The sequence below is a fragment of the Macrobrachium nipponense genome, chromosome 15, assembly GCF_015104395.2.
Source record: "Macrobrachium nipponense isolate FS-2020 chromosome 15, ASM1510439v2, whole genome shotgun sequence".
NCBI classification, from domain to species: Eukaryota; Metazoa; Arthropoda; class Malacostraca; order Decapoda; family Palaemonidae; genus Macrobrachium; species Macrobrachium nipponense.
The window spans coordinates 1,973,661-1,991,359 of record NC_087208.1 but is presented as its reverse complement, the minus strand read 5'-3'; the positions used below and the strand labels follow the sequence as shown (position 1 = coordinate 1,991,359).

The 17,699-nt window shown below is 35.1% G+C and overlaps 1 protein-coding gene across 3 annotated transcripts in view; it reads right to left on the bottom strand.

Moving 5' to 3' along the window:
• The window catches only part of LOC135226964 (uncharacterized), a 37,496-nt gene that overhangs the window by 1,375 nt on the left and 18,422 nt on the right, over nucleotides 1–17,699 (bottom strand). For all 3 annotated transcript variants that reach the window (XM_064266660.1, XM_064266659.1, XM_064266661.1), the window contains exons 2-6: nucleotides 5,360–5,539; nucleotides 4,986–5,098; nucleotides 4,199–4,329; nucleotides 1,848–2,040; nucleotides 336–558 (exon numbers count right to left, since the gene is read on the bottom strand). In XM_064266660.1, the coding sequence (XP_064122730.1) occupies nucleotides 336–558; nucleotides 1,848–2,040; nucleotides 4,199–4,329; nucleotides 4,986–5,098; nucleotides 5,360–5,532 (833 nt within the window). In that variant the 5' untranslated portion in view covers nucleotides 5,533–5,539. The remainder of the gene's footprint in view (nucleotides 1–335; nucleotides 559–1,847; nucleotides 2,041–4,198; nucleotides 4,330–4,985; nucleotides 5,099–5,359; nucleotides 5,540–17,699) is intronic.

Here is a 17,699-nt window from a genome sequence, read left to right as displayed (position 1 = left end):
ATACACTGAACGATTGTCTGAACGATTGTCGTTATCGACCCACACACACACCATTCATACAGTATGAACGATCTCCGCACCGATTTCAGTCTGAACAAAGATTTCGTCTCGAGAAGACACGGCATCATCTCTTAGAAGAGACGAGCGCAATGGCGTTCTATCAGCAGACAAACCCATACATACATTGAACGATCTGTGTATGACAGATTTAAGTCGTAAGCCAGCAACCTGGTCGTGACAGATTCCCACCGAGATCGTTCAGACACGAAGCTCCGCCCACCTTTGCATCCTTCAGTGTATGGGGACGTTAAGATTGCTGTCCAGTTCCAAATTACCTGTCCCCGCAGAGATCGACGACCCTGTGTCTAGTAGCTTTGAGTCTCCCTCCACTAATGGAAGACAACACATTGCCAATGTTAACCACAAGATGTCCCTTGCGATAAGGAACATCGAGTAAGGAGTCGTCCTCCCACCAACGCACTTGGAGGCCCGGGTACTCCTCGAATGTAGCCAGGAGGGTGATCACGCCGGTGTCGTTGTGCTCTGCAGTTTGGATAACTGCAAAGGAAATAATACCAGACTAGAAAACTTCCTGAAAAGTAGTTGTTAGAAATGATGTTAAATGATCTAAAAGAAACTTGTTTCCCATTCCGGTTTTTTTCTCTCTACAGTCAATGAGTAAGGAAACATAAACTAGCAATAAAGGGTTATATCTATAGCATTTTCTTATGAATGTGGGTGCATTGTGCTAAAGCTGACCTTATGTATCTTGTTTTTGTTTGAAAACAGGTATAATTGCTAAGACATCGTTCTCAAAAATCTTATTTTCTTCTTGCTGGTAAACGAAATGGTCACTGGGCATAAGTTAATTACCTTCTAGCATTTCTTCAAATGGATATAATAGTGTTCCATGTAACTCCTGGAATTCATTCCTTTATATATACACACATATATATTATATAATATTATATATATAATATAAATATATATCTAACATATATATAGATATATATATATATATATATATATATATATATTTGATCAATGAAATTCCGCAGTATTACAGTCTTGACTTATGACGCTCATAAGTTGAGTTGAATATAAAATCTAGGCCAAAGGCCAAGCACTGGGACCTATGAGGTCATTCAGTGCTGAGATGGAAATTGACAGTAAAAGGTTTGGAAGGTGTAACAGGAGGAAATCCTCGCAGTTGTTGCACTATGAAATCAAGTGTTAGGGGAAGGGTGGAAAGTAAGATGAAGAAAGATAATATGAAAGGAGGTACAGTAAAAGGAACAAAAGTAGTTGCAGCTAGGGGCCGAAGACACGCTGCAATGAACCTTAAGTAATGCCTACAGTGCACCGCATGAGGTCCACTGACGACACTACCCTCCTACGGGAATGCCGCTCATAAGTGACATAACATTAACAAAAGAGAAGACAGCAAGCTATAAATAAAGGCAATGGTAGTTATATACACAATAATCAGCTAACTATCCTGAAGTTATTGGTGTAATAAATGTCTTGATTGCACATAATACCACGTGACATACTGCATTTTTTTCAGAATTAGGCTTTTTTTTTTGTTTTTCACAAACCCAAAAGAATGTTGGCAGATCTGTTCCGGCAATGAATTGGGGCCACATCCTATTGCCTAACTATGGGTTCTGACAAACTGACAATTTCAGAACATTTTCTTTCAGTAGATTCTGTGTTCAAGTAACTTCTGTATAGGGACGTATGTAACTCCAGTAAAAAGAACTCTGCTCAAGTAAAGGTATGTAAAATGTCCCTTCTGTTCGTCCTCTCAAATGTTGTTAAACAACTTTTTTACCAAATAGATTTACCATAATCACCATCCCTGGCGCTCTCAGGAGGGTTTGGACGAGCTGGGTAATGAATAAGCCTCAGAGTAGAGAGGTGGTCATATTCAAAAAGGGGCGTAAAGAACTCAGTGGGCGCATCGAAGCCTTCAGCAATGAGTCGGAGAAGCTCAAGGGAGGCGTCGGTCATCTTTTTGTGATAATTCTCCATCCATTTCTGGAAAACACGGAGATGTCTTCATATATGAGAGTAATATACTAAAGAGGCAAATAGCAGCGTTTTAAAACTGGAAATGCTCTTGATTAACTTCAACTGTAAAACAAATGCACCGAAGATGCATGGGTTACTATACTCTGTTTTTTTCCATCTGTCCATCCGCCTGTGGTGGTCGCGCATGGTAACACTGCGTCCCGGGCTTTTAATAGATATGCTATGTGTAAGTTTTAGGTAAATAAAAGGATATCTGGGTGTACATTTGCAACTGAAAAGTGTTTTAATATTCTACTGTATGTGAATTACACCGTTAATATTCGAAATAGGATATTATTTAACCCTGGACAGGTATCGCTATTTTGGTGCCCCTTTAAAGGTTTGCAGGGTCGAGCTCGACCCTAGCACCCAGAAAAATTTGTGAAAATTAAAAAACTGCAGCTATGCTGCACATTTTAATTTCTAAAATCAATTTCACCATTGCCGAACACTACTGAGAAGATAAATCATACCCATCTACAAATTAAATATTTATTACAAATATATTTAAAAAATAAGTATGTAAAAAAATAATTTACAAAAATATTTACAAAAATTACAAAACATGCTATATACACACAAAAATTGAGGGAATCCTTCCTAAATCTATTATTTACAATATGTGATTGCCAGAAAAGGTGTAGGACCCATAGAGGTCAAAATTTGAAACGAGAAAAAAAGGGTGTGTTTTTTTTTTTGGCTCCAAAAAAAGTCAAAATTTCACAAATTTTTTTGTGGTACCTAAATGAAATAGGAAGTGGCTAATTTTTTTTATAGAATAAACTCATATTATCCTAAAACAGAATCATGTAAAAAGATCTGCATTAATATGTAATTTACTGTTATATAAGAAATATTATTATCTCTGTGTCTCAAACAATAATTTACGAAAATATTTACAAAAAATACAAAATATGCTATATACACAGAAAAATTGAGGGAATCCTTCCTAAAACTACTGTTTATAATATGTGACTGCCAGAAAAGGTGTCGGACTCAGAGGTAAAAAAAAAAAAAAAAAAAAAAAAAAATACAAAAAAAAAAAAAAAAAAAAAAAAAAAAAAAAAAAAAAAAAAAAAAAAGAGTATGTTTTTTTGGCCAAACAAATTGTCAAAATTCCACGAATTATTTTGGTACCTAAATTAAATAGGAAAAGGCTAATTGTTTTATAGAATAAACTCATATTATCCTAGAGTGGAATTATGTAAAAATGTCTGCACTAAGATGTAATTTACTCTCATATCAGAAATGTTATTCTCTCTCTCTCTCTCTTTCTCTCTCTCTCTCTACAGTGTGTCATGATTTATTGACATAAGCTCATGCAATCTGTCACCAGAAAACACAGAGGCCCATCCCCTCTCTCCCCCTCTTGTGTCGTAATATCTCAAGGTCATCCCCCAGGCATCCAACTCTAGCTCATAAACTTGACTTCTTGCCATATAGAGCTGTCAGCAACCTCTAAATTATCATCAAAATCACTTTATAATTCCATTAGAAGTAAGTTGATGACATCCATCCCCAGAGAATACTGCCTGCTGGCCATTGTTGATGAAAAATGCAAAAAAAAAAAAAAAAATGCAAAAACTAAGAAATTGGCGTTCAAAAGAAATTGGAATAATTGACAATATAATTCTTCTCAGCCACAACCAAAGACGTGATAATGTGCACACACCACGTACCCCTAGAGTTTCCAACAATATAAAACTATCCCAGAGTCAACAGTGTTAGACAGGAAATCACTACTTGATAACTTTGCCTTTGTATCCCACACATGTTCAAAACAAACTATTACTCAGAAAAGGGGAAAGGACAAAGGCAAGGCAAATGCAAGTTTTGACATGATTGTAGTGTATGTTCTGCTATCCTCTTGCAGATCGATCACACCCAGATTCGAGATAGATGATGATTTATGGGAAAAAAACATATTTTTTGAAACACCCCTCGGGTCGAGCTCGACCCTGCTAACCTGTCCAGGCCCGGGATGCAGTGTTACTATGCGCAAACACCACAGGCGGATGGACAGATGGAGTATAGGTAACAGAATCAGCTAACATGTGATAAAACCAAACTTTTTATCAAAATTTCTGGGCACCCCCAAACCTGCTGGTATTCATTATAAACTTACCCTGAAGTATTTGGCTGTGTTCTGATCTCCTGCAGGATTTGGCCACTGATTGTCTTCAAAAAACATTCTGACACCCAGGTTTTCACTTGGCGGGTTTGGTCTTTGTTCCAAATATGGACCCATTTCAAGCGCTGTGGAGAAATCAAATGAATAGTCATCCTTTTTCATTTAAATTTTATAGTTAACAATTGCCCAATTATAATGAACTCTCGTATAATGTGTGAAGATATCTATCTTTTGTCTGGCAGCCACAGACAAGATATTCTAGATCCACCATTTTTACGGTAAGAGAAATCAAAGGACAAATGTTTATACGGGAATGACTGATCTGTTATTTGGAGATAGGCCTACCAATTGTCTGGGATGGGTTTTCCCTCCTTATAACTTATGTAGAGAAGATAGGATTGGCAAGTAGGTTCCTGTGTGAATGTATCGCAAATCATGCAACCATGCCACTCTCACACTCTATGTTGTTTTGCAACTTTCATTTAAAATATTTGGCACTTGGCCCATTTTGATGACCTAATTCTTAACATGATCTCTGAGGCTGCAAGAGGTGAAATTTAGCAGTTTCTTCAGCCCATTAGCCACATGTGTAGACTACGGTAGTTATGATAATATTTGTATTATTATTATACGTATAGCTTCTTAGTGATACGTCAAAAGGCCTCTCATAGATCACGGTAAAACTAACAATATACTTACACATGGATGAAATCGTTTCACAACATTTTTTTTTTTTTTTTTTTTTTTTTTTTGCAGTCAGAATTTCAGAGGAACATCTTACCTTCCTTATGGGAAACTGCTCCAGGAATCACGGGGAAGAATCCTCTGTACTCGTAGTCACAAGTTGGACTGAAGGTCTTCTTGGAGATCTTCATCCTCTCCTCCAGTGGAATTCTGGAAGAAACCGGATGTAGCTATTTTACAGATAAAGTTGCCACAAACACATACCTTAAATTATGTTATAGGGTACTGATGTAAAGAATGCTTATTTCTTATTAAACTGTGCATACAGAAAGATGCATATGTCAATGAATTCGTACTGTTATTCCCATGAAAACTGGGTTGAATACGTTATTGCATCCATTGGTAATGTAACTTGTAACCATGAATCGTCTTTGTCACGTCAGAAAGGGACAGAATGTTATGTTAACTTACGCAAAGAACCACCTGGAGAGCCTAAGAAGCTCTGCATCATCAAAATCACTAAGCCCTGTGAGGTATATGAAGCCGACGGTCGTCATAGCTTCTCGAAGCTTCTTCACCAACGCTGGCCTGGTGTTGCCATGGGCCAGACGGAGGTCGATCACGGGCAGCTCCTTCTCAGTCATTTTGGAACTTGTGGGTGAAAATGAAAGTGAAAAAGAGCGTTTATTTGGATAATAATGGTCATTATCCAGTATATTTGTAAAGGTATATGTATTTATAGCATGAGATGAACAGACTTACATTGGAATAGAATGAATTACAACTTAGGTAACAGAACATTACTATGGTAGTATTAAATGAGCACTATACGTGATAGTACAATATAAAGAAAGGAGGCAGCGGTTACTGCAGTATTTAAAAACAAGGCGTGATCCGACCTTCAGCTTACTCGTGACGTGTGCAAAAATTATATTTCTAACTTAACGTGTAATGGTCTTTGTAATTAATACTCATACTTAGTACCACTCATACTAACTGCAAGGATTAAATCAAAAGGACACAAATTAAACACGTTCATATATGCTCAGTTATAAATGGAAACACAGAATAATTGAACAGAAACATAACCTAAATTCAGTACAACAAATAGATAAAAACGTGCTGAAATCTATGGTCAAATAAAGCCTTGTTTCACTTATGAAAATTAGAATAAATACGCTATATTTTATTAGAAATAATTTTTGTGCACTGTTTAACGTACACATTATTTATTTTTTACACTTTCATTCTAATAACTAGATCATAAATAGCCTATCCTAAAATTCCTGTATCTTTAACTCAACATGAAACACTTTTTTTTTCAGACCTTTTTAGGGTATTCCATAGACCAGGGGTGGCCAACCTTTTGTTTCCCATGCACCAATTTTCTTCACTGCTAATTTAGATGCGCCATACAAACTTTAACCCCCTTTCAATCCTTTAAGTATAGTAATTTGGACACACACACGCGCGCGCGCGCACACACACACATATATATATATAATATATATGTATAATATATATATATATATATATTGTTACGAAGGACCAAGTATCTTGTTACCATTCATCAATTATTACCTCACCAAAAGCCAGACACCTGAACCCTCATAACACGTATTAAACGACTGAATACTCTAAAGGCAACAGTGATCCCTTAAAACTTACCAGTATTGCAGAAAATCAGACTAAGTTCATCAAAACATGTGTGAGGTATTCTTGTAAGTAATTAAATTAATCAAAGGGCATCACTCCATCAACAACTTTAAAAGTTTAAGTATTTCCCTGATTTCAGAAGTCTAAGTACATCCCTGGTTCTAAGTCACTTCAAGTAAATTGAAGGAAAAAAATCAATTACCACTCTATGTTTCTACCTATCATCAATATAATCATAATCATATATACTGGTATAAAAATAAAAACACTTATAAAAGTTTTAAATACAAAAATTTATTATTAAATTCAAAATTTATAAGTGAAATTCACAATATCAGGGAAAATTACTGTTACTTGAAAACAAAGTAAAGTTTAATTAATTCTTGAATCAAATTAAGTAAAATTAAATCAAAATTAATTTATCACAAAATTCAAGAAAATTAATTCAATTGAAATTCAAAAGTGTTAGGCAATAATTGAAAATTTGAAATTAATTCACAAGTGCTAAACAACAACAAAACTTGAAAAGAATTCTAAGCAAATGCAAATTAATTCACAAATGTTAAATTTAATTAAATGTGCAATGATTAAGCAATGAAAATAACTAAGTCAATTAAATTGTGAATGTAAATGAAAATATAAAATAAAAAGACACACTTCAAAAAGAAAATGAACAAGTGCACAAACAATTGAACAAACACAAAACACAAAAAATATGCAATGTGTAAAAGTGTAAATCTTTTTCACTCAAAACATTATAACCATCAGTTTTTACCAAACCTTCATAACCACCTGTTATTAGTTATTAGTTAACCAAACCATCATAACCATTAAATATTAGTTATTAGTTAATCACTGTTCCTAACAATTATTAGCTATTAGTTGTTACCTAACCGTTATTAGTTATTAGTTGCAACTAATAAAAATATAACACACTTTACCTTGGTATACCAATTTCTTTCTTCCTTTGCTGCAGGCTTGATTCACACTTTCACAAAAACCAGACGCCGTTACGAAATAATGTTTGTTCAGATTCCACAAAAGAAACTAAATAACACTAAAAAAACTCTAAGAAATATCAAACATGAAATTCTAAGTTACGAGTGACCAATTTACGTTACGTTAATATAATCTCAATGATGTCGAGTGACAGAGAGAGAGAGAGAGCGAGAGCGAGATGTTAATGCCTCGAGGTTCTAAGATGTAATGAAATCTCTTCCTTTACGGAAGCTGGACAGGGCAGATGACAAAAAACGTATTTGGCACAAATGCTTCCAGAAAATTCTGACGCAATCTTCATAAAGAAATGTGCAATCTCCACATGGGACTTGGCAAAGACATACGCGTACGAGTCCAGTCTGTTAAAAAAAAAAAAAGACACGTACTCGATTGAGACGGAGGTTGAGCAATAATTAAGATTGACATGTTTTGATAACAACGCAAGACTCGATTCTGTCGCTATCAAATGCATTGACAAAGATTTAGGAAAGCAAACGGATCTTGCAGACCCTCTAATCTTACAGTGTTGACATAAAAGTTAAACATTCGTAGTTTCGAACAGACAAAGAAAATCTCTCTCTTTTTACATTCTATGTAATATATATATATTCTTTTACATTATGTAATGCGAAATCTGAACACACATTTAAAACATCCTATCTCTAAACTATCTAGGAGTCTGAAAAAATGTTACACAATCTACATGACATTTCAAAGAGGGGAAACATGCATTTCGAAAGTAGCAATATATAATATATATATATATATATATATATATATATATATATATATTGCACGGTTACAAGTGGCCCACTATGACCCCAGAGATAAAAAAAGAAAAAAAAACATGCCTGCTCAATAAAAAAGAAAAAAATAATAATACTAATAATAACAATACTGATTCTAGAAAAAAATACAAAAAAGAATTCAAGTAACATATAGCTAGAAGTGAGTTTTACTGAGATTTGTTCTAATCTAAAACATAGAAATAATTTTTATTTGATTTTTATTGTTCCGTATGCATCTATTAGTCATCTCTTTAAACAAATAATGCAACATCATTATTATTACCTGTGTATTATGCGACATCATTATATACTGTGCATTTATATATATATATGTATATATATATATATATATATATATATATATATATAATATATATATATATATATATATATATATATATATTATAGGCTGAGTGTTTAAGTGAATTACAAAATATAATAGTCAGCTGCTTAGAGACAAGAGGCGCCCATAGATAGCCTCCTTGAGACTAAGGTATTTGATGCCTTTACATTTTTTTTTTAACAAATGGCTATTTGTATTGTTGTTACGGGCAATTTTGAGGTGCGGTGTGTGTGTGTGTGCACCAAGGTTGAGGGAATAAACCCATCTCAAGGTATGGCCCGTATCTGAGTGACCTTAAGACAATTGCCTTTGAAAAGAGAGAAGTGTACAGTGCATACCTTTATTCAGTATATGTGTAAGACATAAACTATAATGGGTGTGTCTCTTTGTTTCAGATGGGTTTCCATATCATGATTCTAGTAAACAGGGTTCTCTGAACGTGACATTTACAATGAGCTGTTGACAATTTGGGACTTTAGGGTGATCACTTATATTAATCCAGGAGATATGTAACAATGCCTTGTAGTGTTGTGTGGTCAGACTTGGGTTTTTATTACAATGAATTATTAATCACTCTGCTCCATTTTATGTTCATCAGCTTTGGGTAATAAATAGTATATTTTTGTATTTACGTGAGCTTAATAGCCTAGCTGACATGTTTGCAGAGAGAGGTTGCGAACTGCTGACAGGTAAGAATTATCACATATGTTCTGTTAAAGGGGGCGTATATAGATATATATATTATATATTGCTACTTTCAAAATGCATGTTTTCCCCTCTTTGAAATGTCATGTAGATTGTGCAACATTTTTTCAGATTCCTAGATAGCTTAGAATAGGATGTTTTAAAATGTGTGTTCAGATTTCGCATTAACGTCTTGTAAAAGAATATATATATAACGTCAAGAGAGAGATCTTTGTCTTTTCAAAGCTGTGAATGTTTATAACTTTTATGTCGACACTTTAAGATTAGAGTCTGCGAGATCCGTTTGCTTCCCTGCTCTGTCAGCGCGTTTGATAGCGAGCTCGTTGTCATCAAAACATGTCAATTTTAATTGTCGCCCAGCCTCCGTCTCGTTCGAGTAGAGTACGTCTTTTTTTTTTTTAACAGACTCGTCTTGTACGCGTATGCTTTAATTAAAGCCACGTGCATGTCACACATTTCTTTATGAAGATTGCATCAGATTTCAGAACTTTCGAGAAGCTTTCGTGCCAAGAACGTTTTGACATCTGCCCTCTCCCGTTTCCGGGAAGGAAGAGATTTCATTCGATCATAGAACCTCGAGGCAGTTAGAGCTCTCTCTCTCTCTCTCTCTCTCTCATTCGACATCATTGAGATTATATTAACGTAACGTAAATTGGTCACTCATAACGTTTTAGAATTTCATGTTTGATATTTCTTAGAATTTATTTAGTTTTTTTTTAGTTTCTTTTGTGGAATCTGAACAAACATTTCGTAACGGCGCCTGGTTTTTGTGAAATTGTGTAAGATAAGACTGCAGCAGAGAAAGAAATTGGTATACCAAGGTAAAGTGTGTTATATCTTTATTAGTTGCAACTAATAACGGTTAGGTAATAACTTATAACGGATAGGAATTGTGTTTATCTAATAATTGATAGGAACTGTGGTTAACTAATAACCGATGGTTGTGAAGGTTTGGTAAAAACTGTTGGTTACAGTGTTTTTGAGTGAAAAAGATTTACACTTTTACACATTGCTGATTTTTTTTTCTTTTGTGTCTGTTCCATTGTTTGTGCATTTATTCATTTTCTTATTGGAGTGTGTCTTTTTGTTTTATATTTTCATTTGCATTCACAATTTATTGACTTAATTATTTTCTTATTGCTTAATCATTGCACATTTAAGTAAACTTAACATTTGTGAATTAATTTGTATTTACTTAGAATTCTTTTCAAGTTTTATTGTTGTTTAGCACTTGTGAATTAATTTCAAATTTTCAATTATTGCCTAACACTTTTGAATTTCAATTGAATTAATTTTCTTGAATTTTGTGATAAATTAATTTTGATTTAATTTTACTTAATTTGATTCAAGAATTAATTAAACTTTACTTTGTTTTTCAAGTAACAGTAATTTTCCCTGATATTGTGAATTTCACTTATAAATTTTGAATTTGATGATAAAATTTTGTATTTAAAATTTTTACAAGGTTTTAATTATTACACCAGTATATTATATTTGATTATGACTATATTGATGATAGGTAGAGACATAGAGTGGTAATTGATTTGCTTTCTTTCAAGTAACTTGAAGTGACTTAGAACCAGGGAAGTACTTAGACTTCTGAAATCAGGGAAATACTTAGAGTTTTAAAGTTGTTGAAGGAGTGATGCCCTTTGATTAATTTAATTACTTACAAGATTACCTCACACCTATTTTGATGAACTTAGTCTGATTTTCTGCAATACTGGTAAGTATTAAGGGATCACTGTTGCCTTTAGAGTATTCAGTCGTTTGAACGTGTTATGAGGGTTCAGGTGTCTGGCTTTTTGTGAGGTAATGTTTGATGCATGGTAACCAGATACTTGGCACTTAGTACCCATTGTTTAATGGTGCCCAGAGACCTGGGAAAGCAGATTTCATTATCACTCTAGAATATACTGGTGGTATTAGGGATATATTTTGTTGGGAGAGTGACCATATAGTTTTGTTTTGCATTTATTGTATTGAATTGTAAGCTGATAACTTAGAGGAAAATGGCTCAGTTCAATGTTCAGGAATTTTTAGCAGCCCCCTCCATCCAAGTTTTGTCTGAAACAACTCTGTCTAGAGCACAGTGGAGCGCTTTAGCAGAGGCATGTGGTGGTTATGTGTCTACTAGTATGGTAAAGGCACAAATAAGATGTATTGCTATGGAATCATTGATAAACTGGTAGAATAACTGATGAAGATGAGTTAGAATTGGCTCAGGAGTTGTTGAACGTAGCACGTGCTGATCTCATAAATAAGCAAGCAGAAAAGAAAGAGAAAAGTGATGCAGAGTTAGAGCTTAGACGCATTGAAGTAGAAGAGAATTTGATTAAGCTAAAAATGCAAGCTGAAAGAGAGAGAATGCAAGCTGAAAGAGAAAGAATAGACAGGGAAAAACAAGAAAGAAGAGAAAGAGAAGAAGAAAAAGCAGCAGAAGAGGAAAGAGAAATCGCAAGACATGAAAGGGAAATGGAATTGATAAGAGCTAGATCCACATTACCTGTAATACCGTCTAACCCTAACCAAGGTAATCAAGACCCTGTATTTGATGTAGTGAGAGTACAGAAGTTAATCCCTAAGTTTACTGAAGAAGCTCCAGATGAGTTTTTTGATCACTTTGAAAAAGTGGCTTCAGGTATGGGATGGCCAGAGGATAAATGGTCAGTTTTGCAACAAAGTGTCTTAATTGGTAAAGGGAGAAGTGCTTATCTAGCCTTAACAGCTGATCAGTGTAAAGACTACAAGGTACTTAAACACAGTGTGGTACAAGTTTACTAGATGACCCCAGAGTACTACAATGAGAGATTCAGAAATTTGAGAAAAGATGAGAAGGGAACATTCTTAGATTATGCTTACAAAGTGAGAAGGTGTTTCAAACGTTGGGTAGAAGCTGCTAAAGTTAAAACTTTTGATGAGTTAGAAGAGTTACTTGTTCTTGAACAGTATCTTAAGGGAATTCCTGAACATATAAGAGCTTATTTAAGAGAGAGAGAAGTGAAGAAACTTGACAAAGCTGCTACCCTTAGTGAAGATTACAATATAATCAGTAGTAAACGTAATTACAATGTCAAGTACCAGAGTCAACAACGCCCAGGTTTTAAGTCTTTTCCAAATAACAGGAACAAATTTAATGGGAAACCTTCAAAGGATAATACCAAGAGTACACAAGGTAATACAACTCAGCAAACTAATGTGAAATCCTCATCCAGTTTTTCAAGACAGTTACAGAAACCTAATGTTGTCTGTTTCAAGTGTGGAAGAGTAGGACACTACAGTCAAGAGTGTTACCGGAATCAACACCAGTCAAAACCAGTTGGTCAAGTTGTAAAAGGTGACCAGGTGAAACAAACTATGAAGAGCAGTGTGGGAAAGAATCAGACTCCAGAGAAGAATGAAACTAAACAAGCTGAATGTTTAGCAACCAGTGGAAATGTTACCTCAAGCAGTGAGTGGCTAAGCAGTGTGGAGGCTTTTAAGCCATATATCTATGAGGGTATGCTGTCAACTCAAGAAGGAAGTATGCAGGTACCAGTCAAGATATTATGTGATACAGGGAGTAACCATAGTGTGGTAGTACGTGGTTCTCACCCTCAGTTGGAGATGAGTCTCACAGGAGATTCAGTTATTTTGAAGGGTATAGGAGGAGAGGAAGTAACTCCTATATGCCGCTTACACCTGTCATGTGAATTGGTGACAGGGAGTGTTGATTTTGCTGTAAAAGACTCACTGGCTGTGGAAGGTATACATGTTCTGTTGGGAATGAAGTTGGTGGTGTGCCATTTATTCCTTGTCCTGTAGTGACAGACAAACCATTGAGGATTAGTCCTACAGCAGAGTTGGAGAAGAATAACCCCCACCTGTTTCCTAGTTGTGTAACTACCAGAAGTATGAAGAGGACTACGACTGTAAGTGAAGAAACTGAGGATTTACACACCCAAGAAGGATCAAGTGAAGGATCTTTGTGCTTAGAAGAATTATTCCAGGGAAGTGAAGTTTCCCATAGTGCTGATCAAGAAGAGATTTCCCAAGAAGATGAAGAAGACGACGACGACGAAGAAGAAGAACCTGATGTTCCTGAAGAGACTCCAAGTAGTCAAAGTGTTGCTGAAGACAGTAGTGAAACTACAGTAGCTGAGTTAGTAGATATTGAGAATTCAACCCTTGAAGTTGGTCAAGTGACATGATGGACTTGCAGAAGAAGGATGCATTGTTAACAGATTTGTTCTTCAGAGTTGTTGATCGAGAAGAGATGCAACAACCTCCTACCTGTTACTATCTGAAAGAAGGTTTACTGATGAGGAAGTATAGACCTACAGATATACCAGGAGATGCTGTATGGGGCGACTATCATCAAATTTTGATTCCATATCCGTTGAGAAAGCTAGTGGTTGCAGTAGCTCATGAGTCTGGACATATGGGAATCAGGAAGACTGTGGAGAAGATCATGAAATATTTTTTCTGGCCTGGACTTCACAAAGATGTTAGCAGGTTTTGTCGTGAGTGTCATACCTGCCAGATAGCTGGAAAACCGAATGAAACCATCAAGAAAGCCCCCCTACAACCTATAGAAGTTAGAGGAGAACCCTTTAGCAAAGTAATTATAGATATGGTTGGACCATTGCCGAAGACAAAGAAAGGAAATGAGTATTGTTGACATTAATGTGTCCTGTGACAAGGTATCCAGAAGCAATCCATGTTAGAAACATATCTGCCAAGATAGTTGCTGAAAAACTTGTGGAGTTTTTCTCAAAGTTTGGAATACCAGAAATAGTACAAAGTGACAGAGGAACAAACTTTACTTCAAAGTTATTCCAGGATGTGATGAATTTGTTAGGAGTGAAACAACAGTTATCCACTGCTTATCATCCAGAAACTCAAGATGCCTTGGAAAGGTTCCACCAGACATTGAAAAGTATGCTGACAAAGTATTGTTCTGAGTCAGGAAGAGAATGGGATGTTGGTTTACCATTAATGTTGTTTGAAATTAGGAATGCTTACCAAGAAAGTATGGGATGTTCACCTAATGAGATGATTTTTGGAAGAGAAGTTAGAGGACCGTTGAAGATTCTTGCAGAAAATTGGGAAGAAAATCAAGAGGAAAGCCAAGGAGAGTATGTGAAGAACTTAAGGGAAGGTTGAAAAAAAGAGATTAGAAAATTCTCTTTAGAAAACTTGAAAATTAGTCAAGAGAAAATGAAAAGGAGATTTGATGCTAAGACTAAGCTAAGAAGTTTTAGTGTTGGTCAACAAGTGTTAGTGTTCTTACCTGTCAAGAGATTTCCCCTCACTAATAAATTTCAAGGTCCTTACAAGATAATTCAGAAGTTAAGTGATAGAACTTATGTGATTGAAACACCAGAAAGAAGAAGAAGACAAAGGAAGATACATGTGAACCTCTTGAAACCTTATTTCTCAGAAACTAAAACTGAAACTGTGTCAGTAACCCAAACAACTTTATCTACAGAAGACGATGATGGCTACGAATTGGGAGCTGCAAGCAAGATGAATAATTCTTCAATTTTGAAAAATTTGGAGGATAAACTGAAACATCTGAGTGTTGAACAAGGTGAAGACTTAAGTGAAGTAATTAGAAGTTTTCCAGAATTTTTTTCAGATGTGCCTAGACGTACTGATCTGACCAAGCATGAAATCAAGATTCAAGAAGATGGAAGACCTTTCAAGCAAAGAGCTTATCGCTTATCACCATATCATCGAGATGTTTTGAAAAAAGAAGTTGAGTATTTGCTGCAACATGGATTAGCAGAACCCAGTTCAAGTCACTTCAGTTCTCCATGTGTGTTAGTGAAGAAACCAGATGGTTCCTTTAGGATGTGTACTGATTATAGGAAGCTGAATTCTATCAGTGTGACTGATAATTATCCTTTGCCTCTTATAGATCAGTTACTTGATAATATTGGGCAAGCCGAGTTTGTTTCCAAGATAGACTTGTTGAAAGGATATTATCAAATTCCCTTAGATGAGAATGCAAAGTTGATGTCAGATTTTATTACTCCATTTGGACTATATCAGTATACTGTTCTGCCGTTTGGACTGATGAATGCACCCGCAACATTTCAACGAGTGATGGATCAACTGCTAGGATCAATAGAAGGAGTAGGTGTATACCTAGATGACATCGTGATTTACTCTACAACGTGGGAAGAACATCTGAAGATTCTGAGGAAAGTTTTCAAGAAACTACAAGAAGCAGGATTAACAGTCAACCTAGAAAAGAGTGAGTTTGGAAAGGCAACTGTACAGTATCTTGGGTTTGAAGTTGGGAAAGGCCTTCTTGCTCCAGTAAATGCTAATGTAGAAGGTATCTGCAAGGCTACCCCACCTACTACCAGGAAACAGCTACAGAGATTTTTAGGCATGGCTGGTTTCTATCGTCGTTTTTGCCCAAATTTCTCAGCCGTAGTAGCTCCCCTGACAGACTTAACTAGTCCCAAAGCTAAGTTTATTTGGACTCCAGAGTGTCAAGAATCCTTTGAGAAGGTAAAAGCCATTTTAACTTCAAGACCAGTACTTTAAGCTCCAGACTTCGACAAGAAATTTGTGATACAAGTTAATGCGTCAGACTGTGGCGTTGGAGCTGTTCTACTTCAAGAAGATGAAAATAATATCTACCATCCTGTGTGCTTCATGTCTACAAAATTGAAAAAACATCAGAAAGTATATTCGACAATTGAGAAGGAAACTTTAGCCTTAATCACCGCATTGAAAAAATTTGAAGTGTATGTGAATAGACCTAGGAATGAAGAAATTTTAATATTGCCTGATCACAATCCACTGTCATTTATCCAGAAAATGAAAAATCACAATCAAAGACTGACCAGGTGGTCTTTGTGCCTGCAACAGTATAACTTAAGAGTGCAGCACATTAGTGGCAAAAACAATGTAGTTGCTGATTATTTATCTCGTTGCGAATCGTTGGATTCAACACCGTGATAAAAAATCTTCTGGGGGGAGGTATATTTATATTGCTACTTTCAAAATGCATGTTTTCCGCTCTTTGAAATGTCATGTAGATTGTGCAACATTTTTTCAGATTCCTAGATAGCTTAGAATAGGATGTTTTTTAAATGTGTGTTCAGATTTCGCATTAACGTCTTGTAAAAGAATATATATATAACGTCAAGAGAGAGATCTTTGTCTTTTCAAAGCTGTGAATGTTTATAACTTTTATGTCAACACTTTAAGATTAGAGTCTGCGAGATCCGTTTGCTTCCCTGCTCTGTCAGCGCGTTTGATAGCGAGCTCGTTGTCATCAAAACATGTCAATTTTAATTGTCGCCCAGCCTCCGTCTCGTTCGAGTAGAGTACGTCTTTTTTTTTTTTTTTTTTAACAGACTCGTCTTGTACGCGTATGCTTTAATCAAAGCCACGTGCATGTTACACATTTCTTTATGAAGATTGCATCAGATTTCAGAACTTTCGAGAAGCTTTCGTGCCAAGAACGTTTTGACATCTGCCCTCTCCCGTTTCCGGGAAGGAAGAGATTTCATTCGATCATAGAACCTCGAGGCAGTTAGAGCTCTCTCTCTCTCTCTCTCTCTCTCTCATTCGACATCATTGAGATTATATTAACGTAACGTAAATTGGTCACTCATAACGTTTTAGAATTTCATGTTTGATATTTCTTAGAATTTATTTAGTTTTTTTTTTAGTTTCTTTTGTGGAATCTGAACAAACATTTCGTAACGGCGCCTGGTTTTTGTGAAATTGTGTAAGATAAGACTGCAGCAGAGAAAGAAATTGGTATACCAAGGTAAAGTGTGTTATATTTTTATTAGTTGCAACTAATAACGGTTAGGTAATAACTAATAACGGATAGGAATTGTGTTTATCTAATAATTGATAGGAACTGTGGTTAACTAATAACCGATGGTTGTGAAGGTTTGGTAAAAACTGTTGGTTACAGTGTTTTTGAGTGAAAAAGATTTACACTTTTACACATTGCTGATTTTTTTTTGTCTGTTCCATTGTTTGTGCATTTATTCATTTTCTTATTGAAGTGTGTCTTTTTGTTTTATATTTTCATTTGCATTCACAATTTAATTGACTTAATTATTTTCATTGCTTAATCATTGCACATTTAAGTAAACTTAACATTTGTGAATTAATTTGTATTTACTTAGAATTCTTTTCAAGTTTTATTGTTGTTTAGCACTTGTGAATTAATTTCAAATTTTCAATTATTGCCTAACACTTTTGAATTTCAATTGAATTAATTTTCTTGAATTTTGTGATAAATTAATTTTGATTTAATTTTACTTAATTTGATTCAAGAATTAATTAAACTTTACTTTGT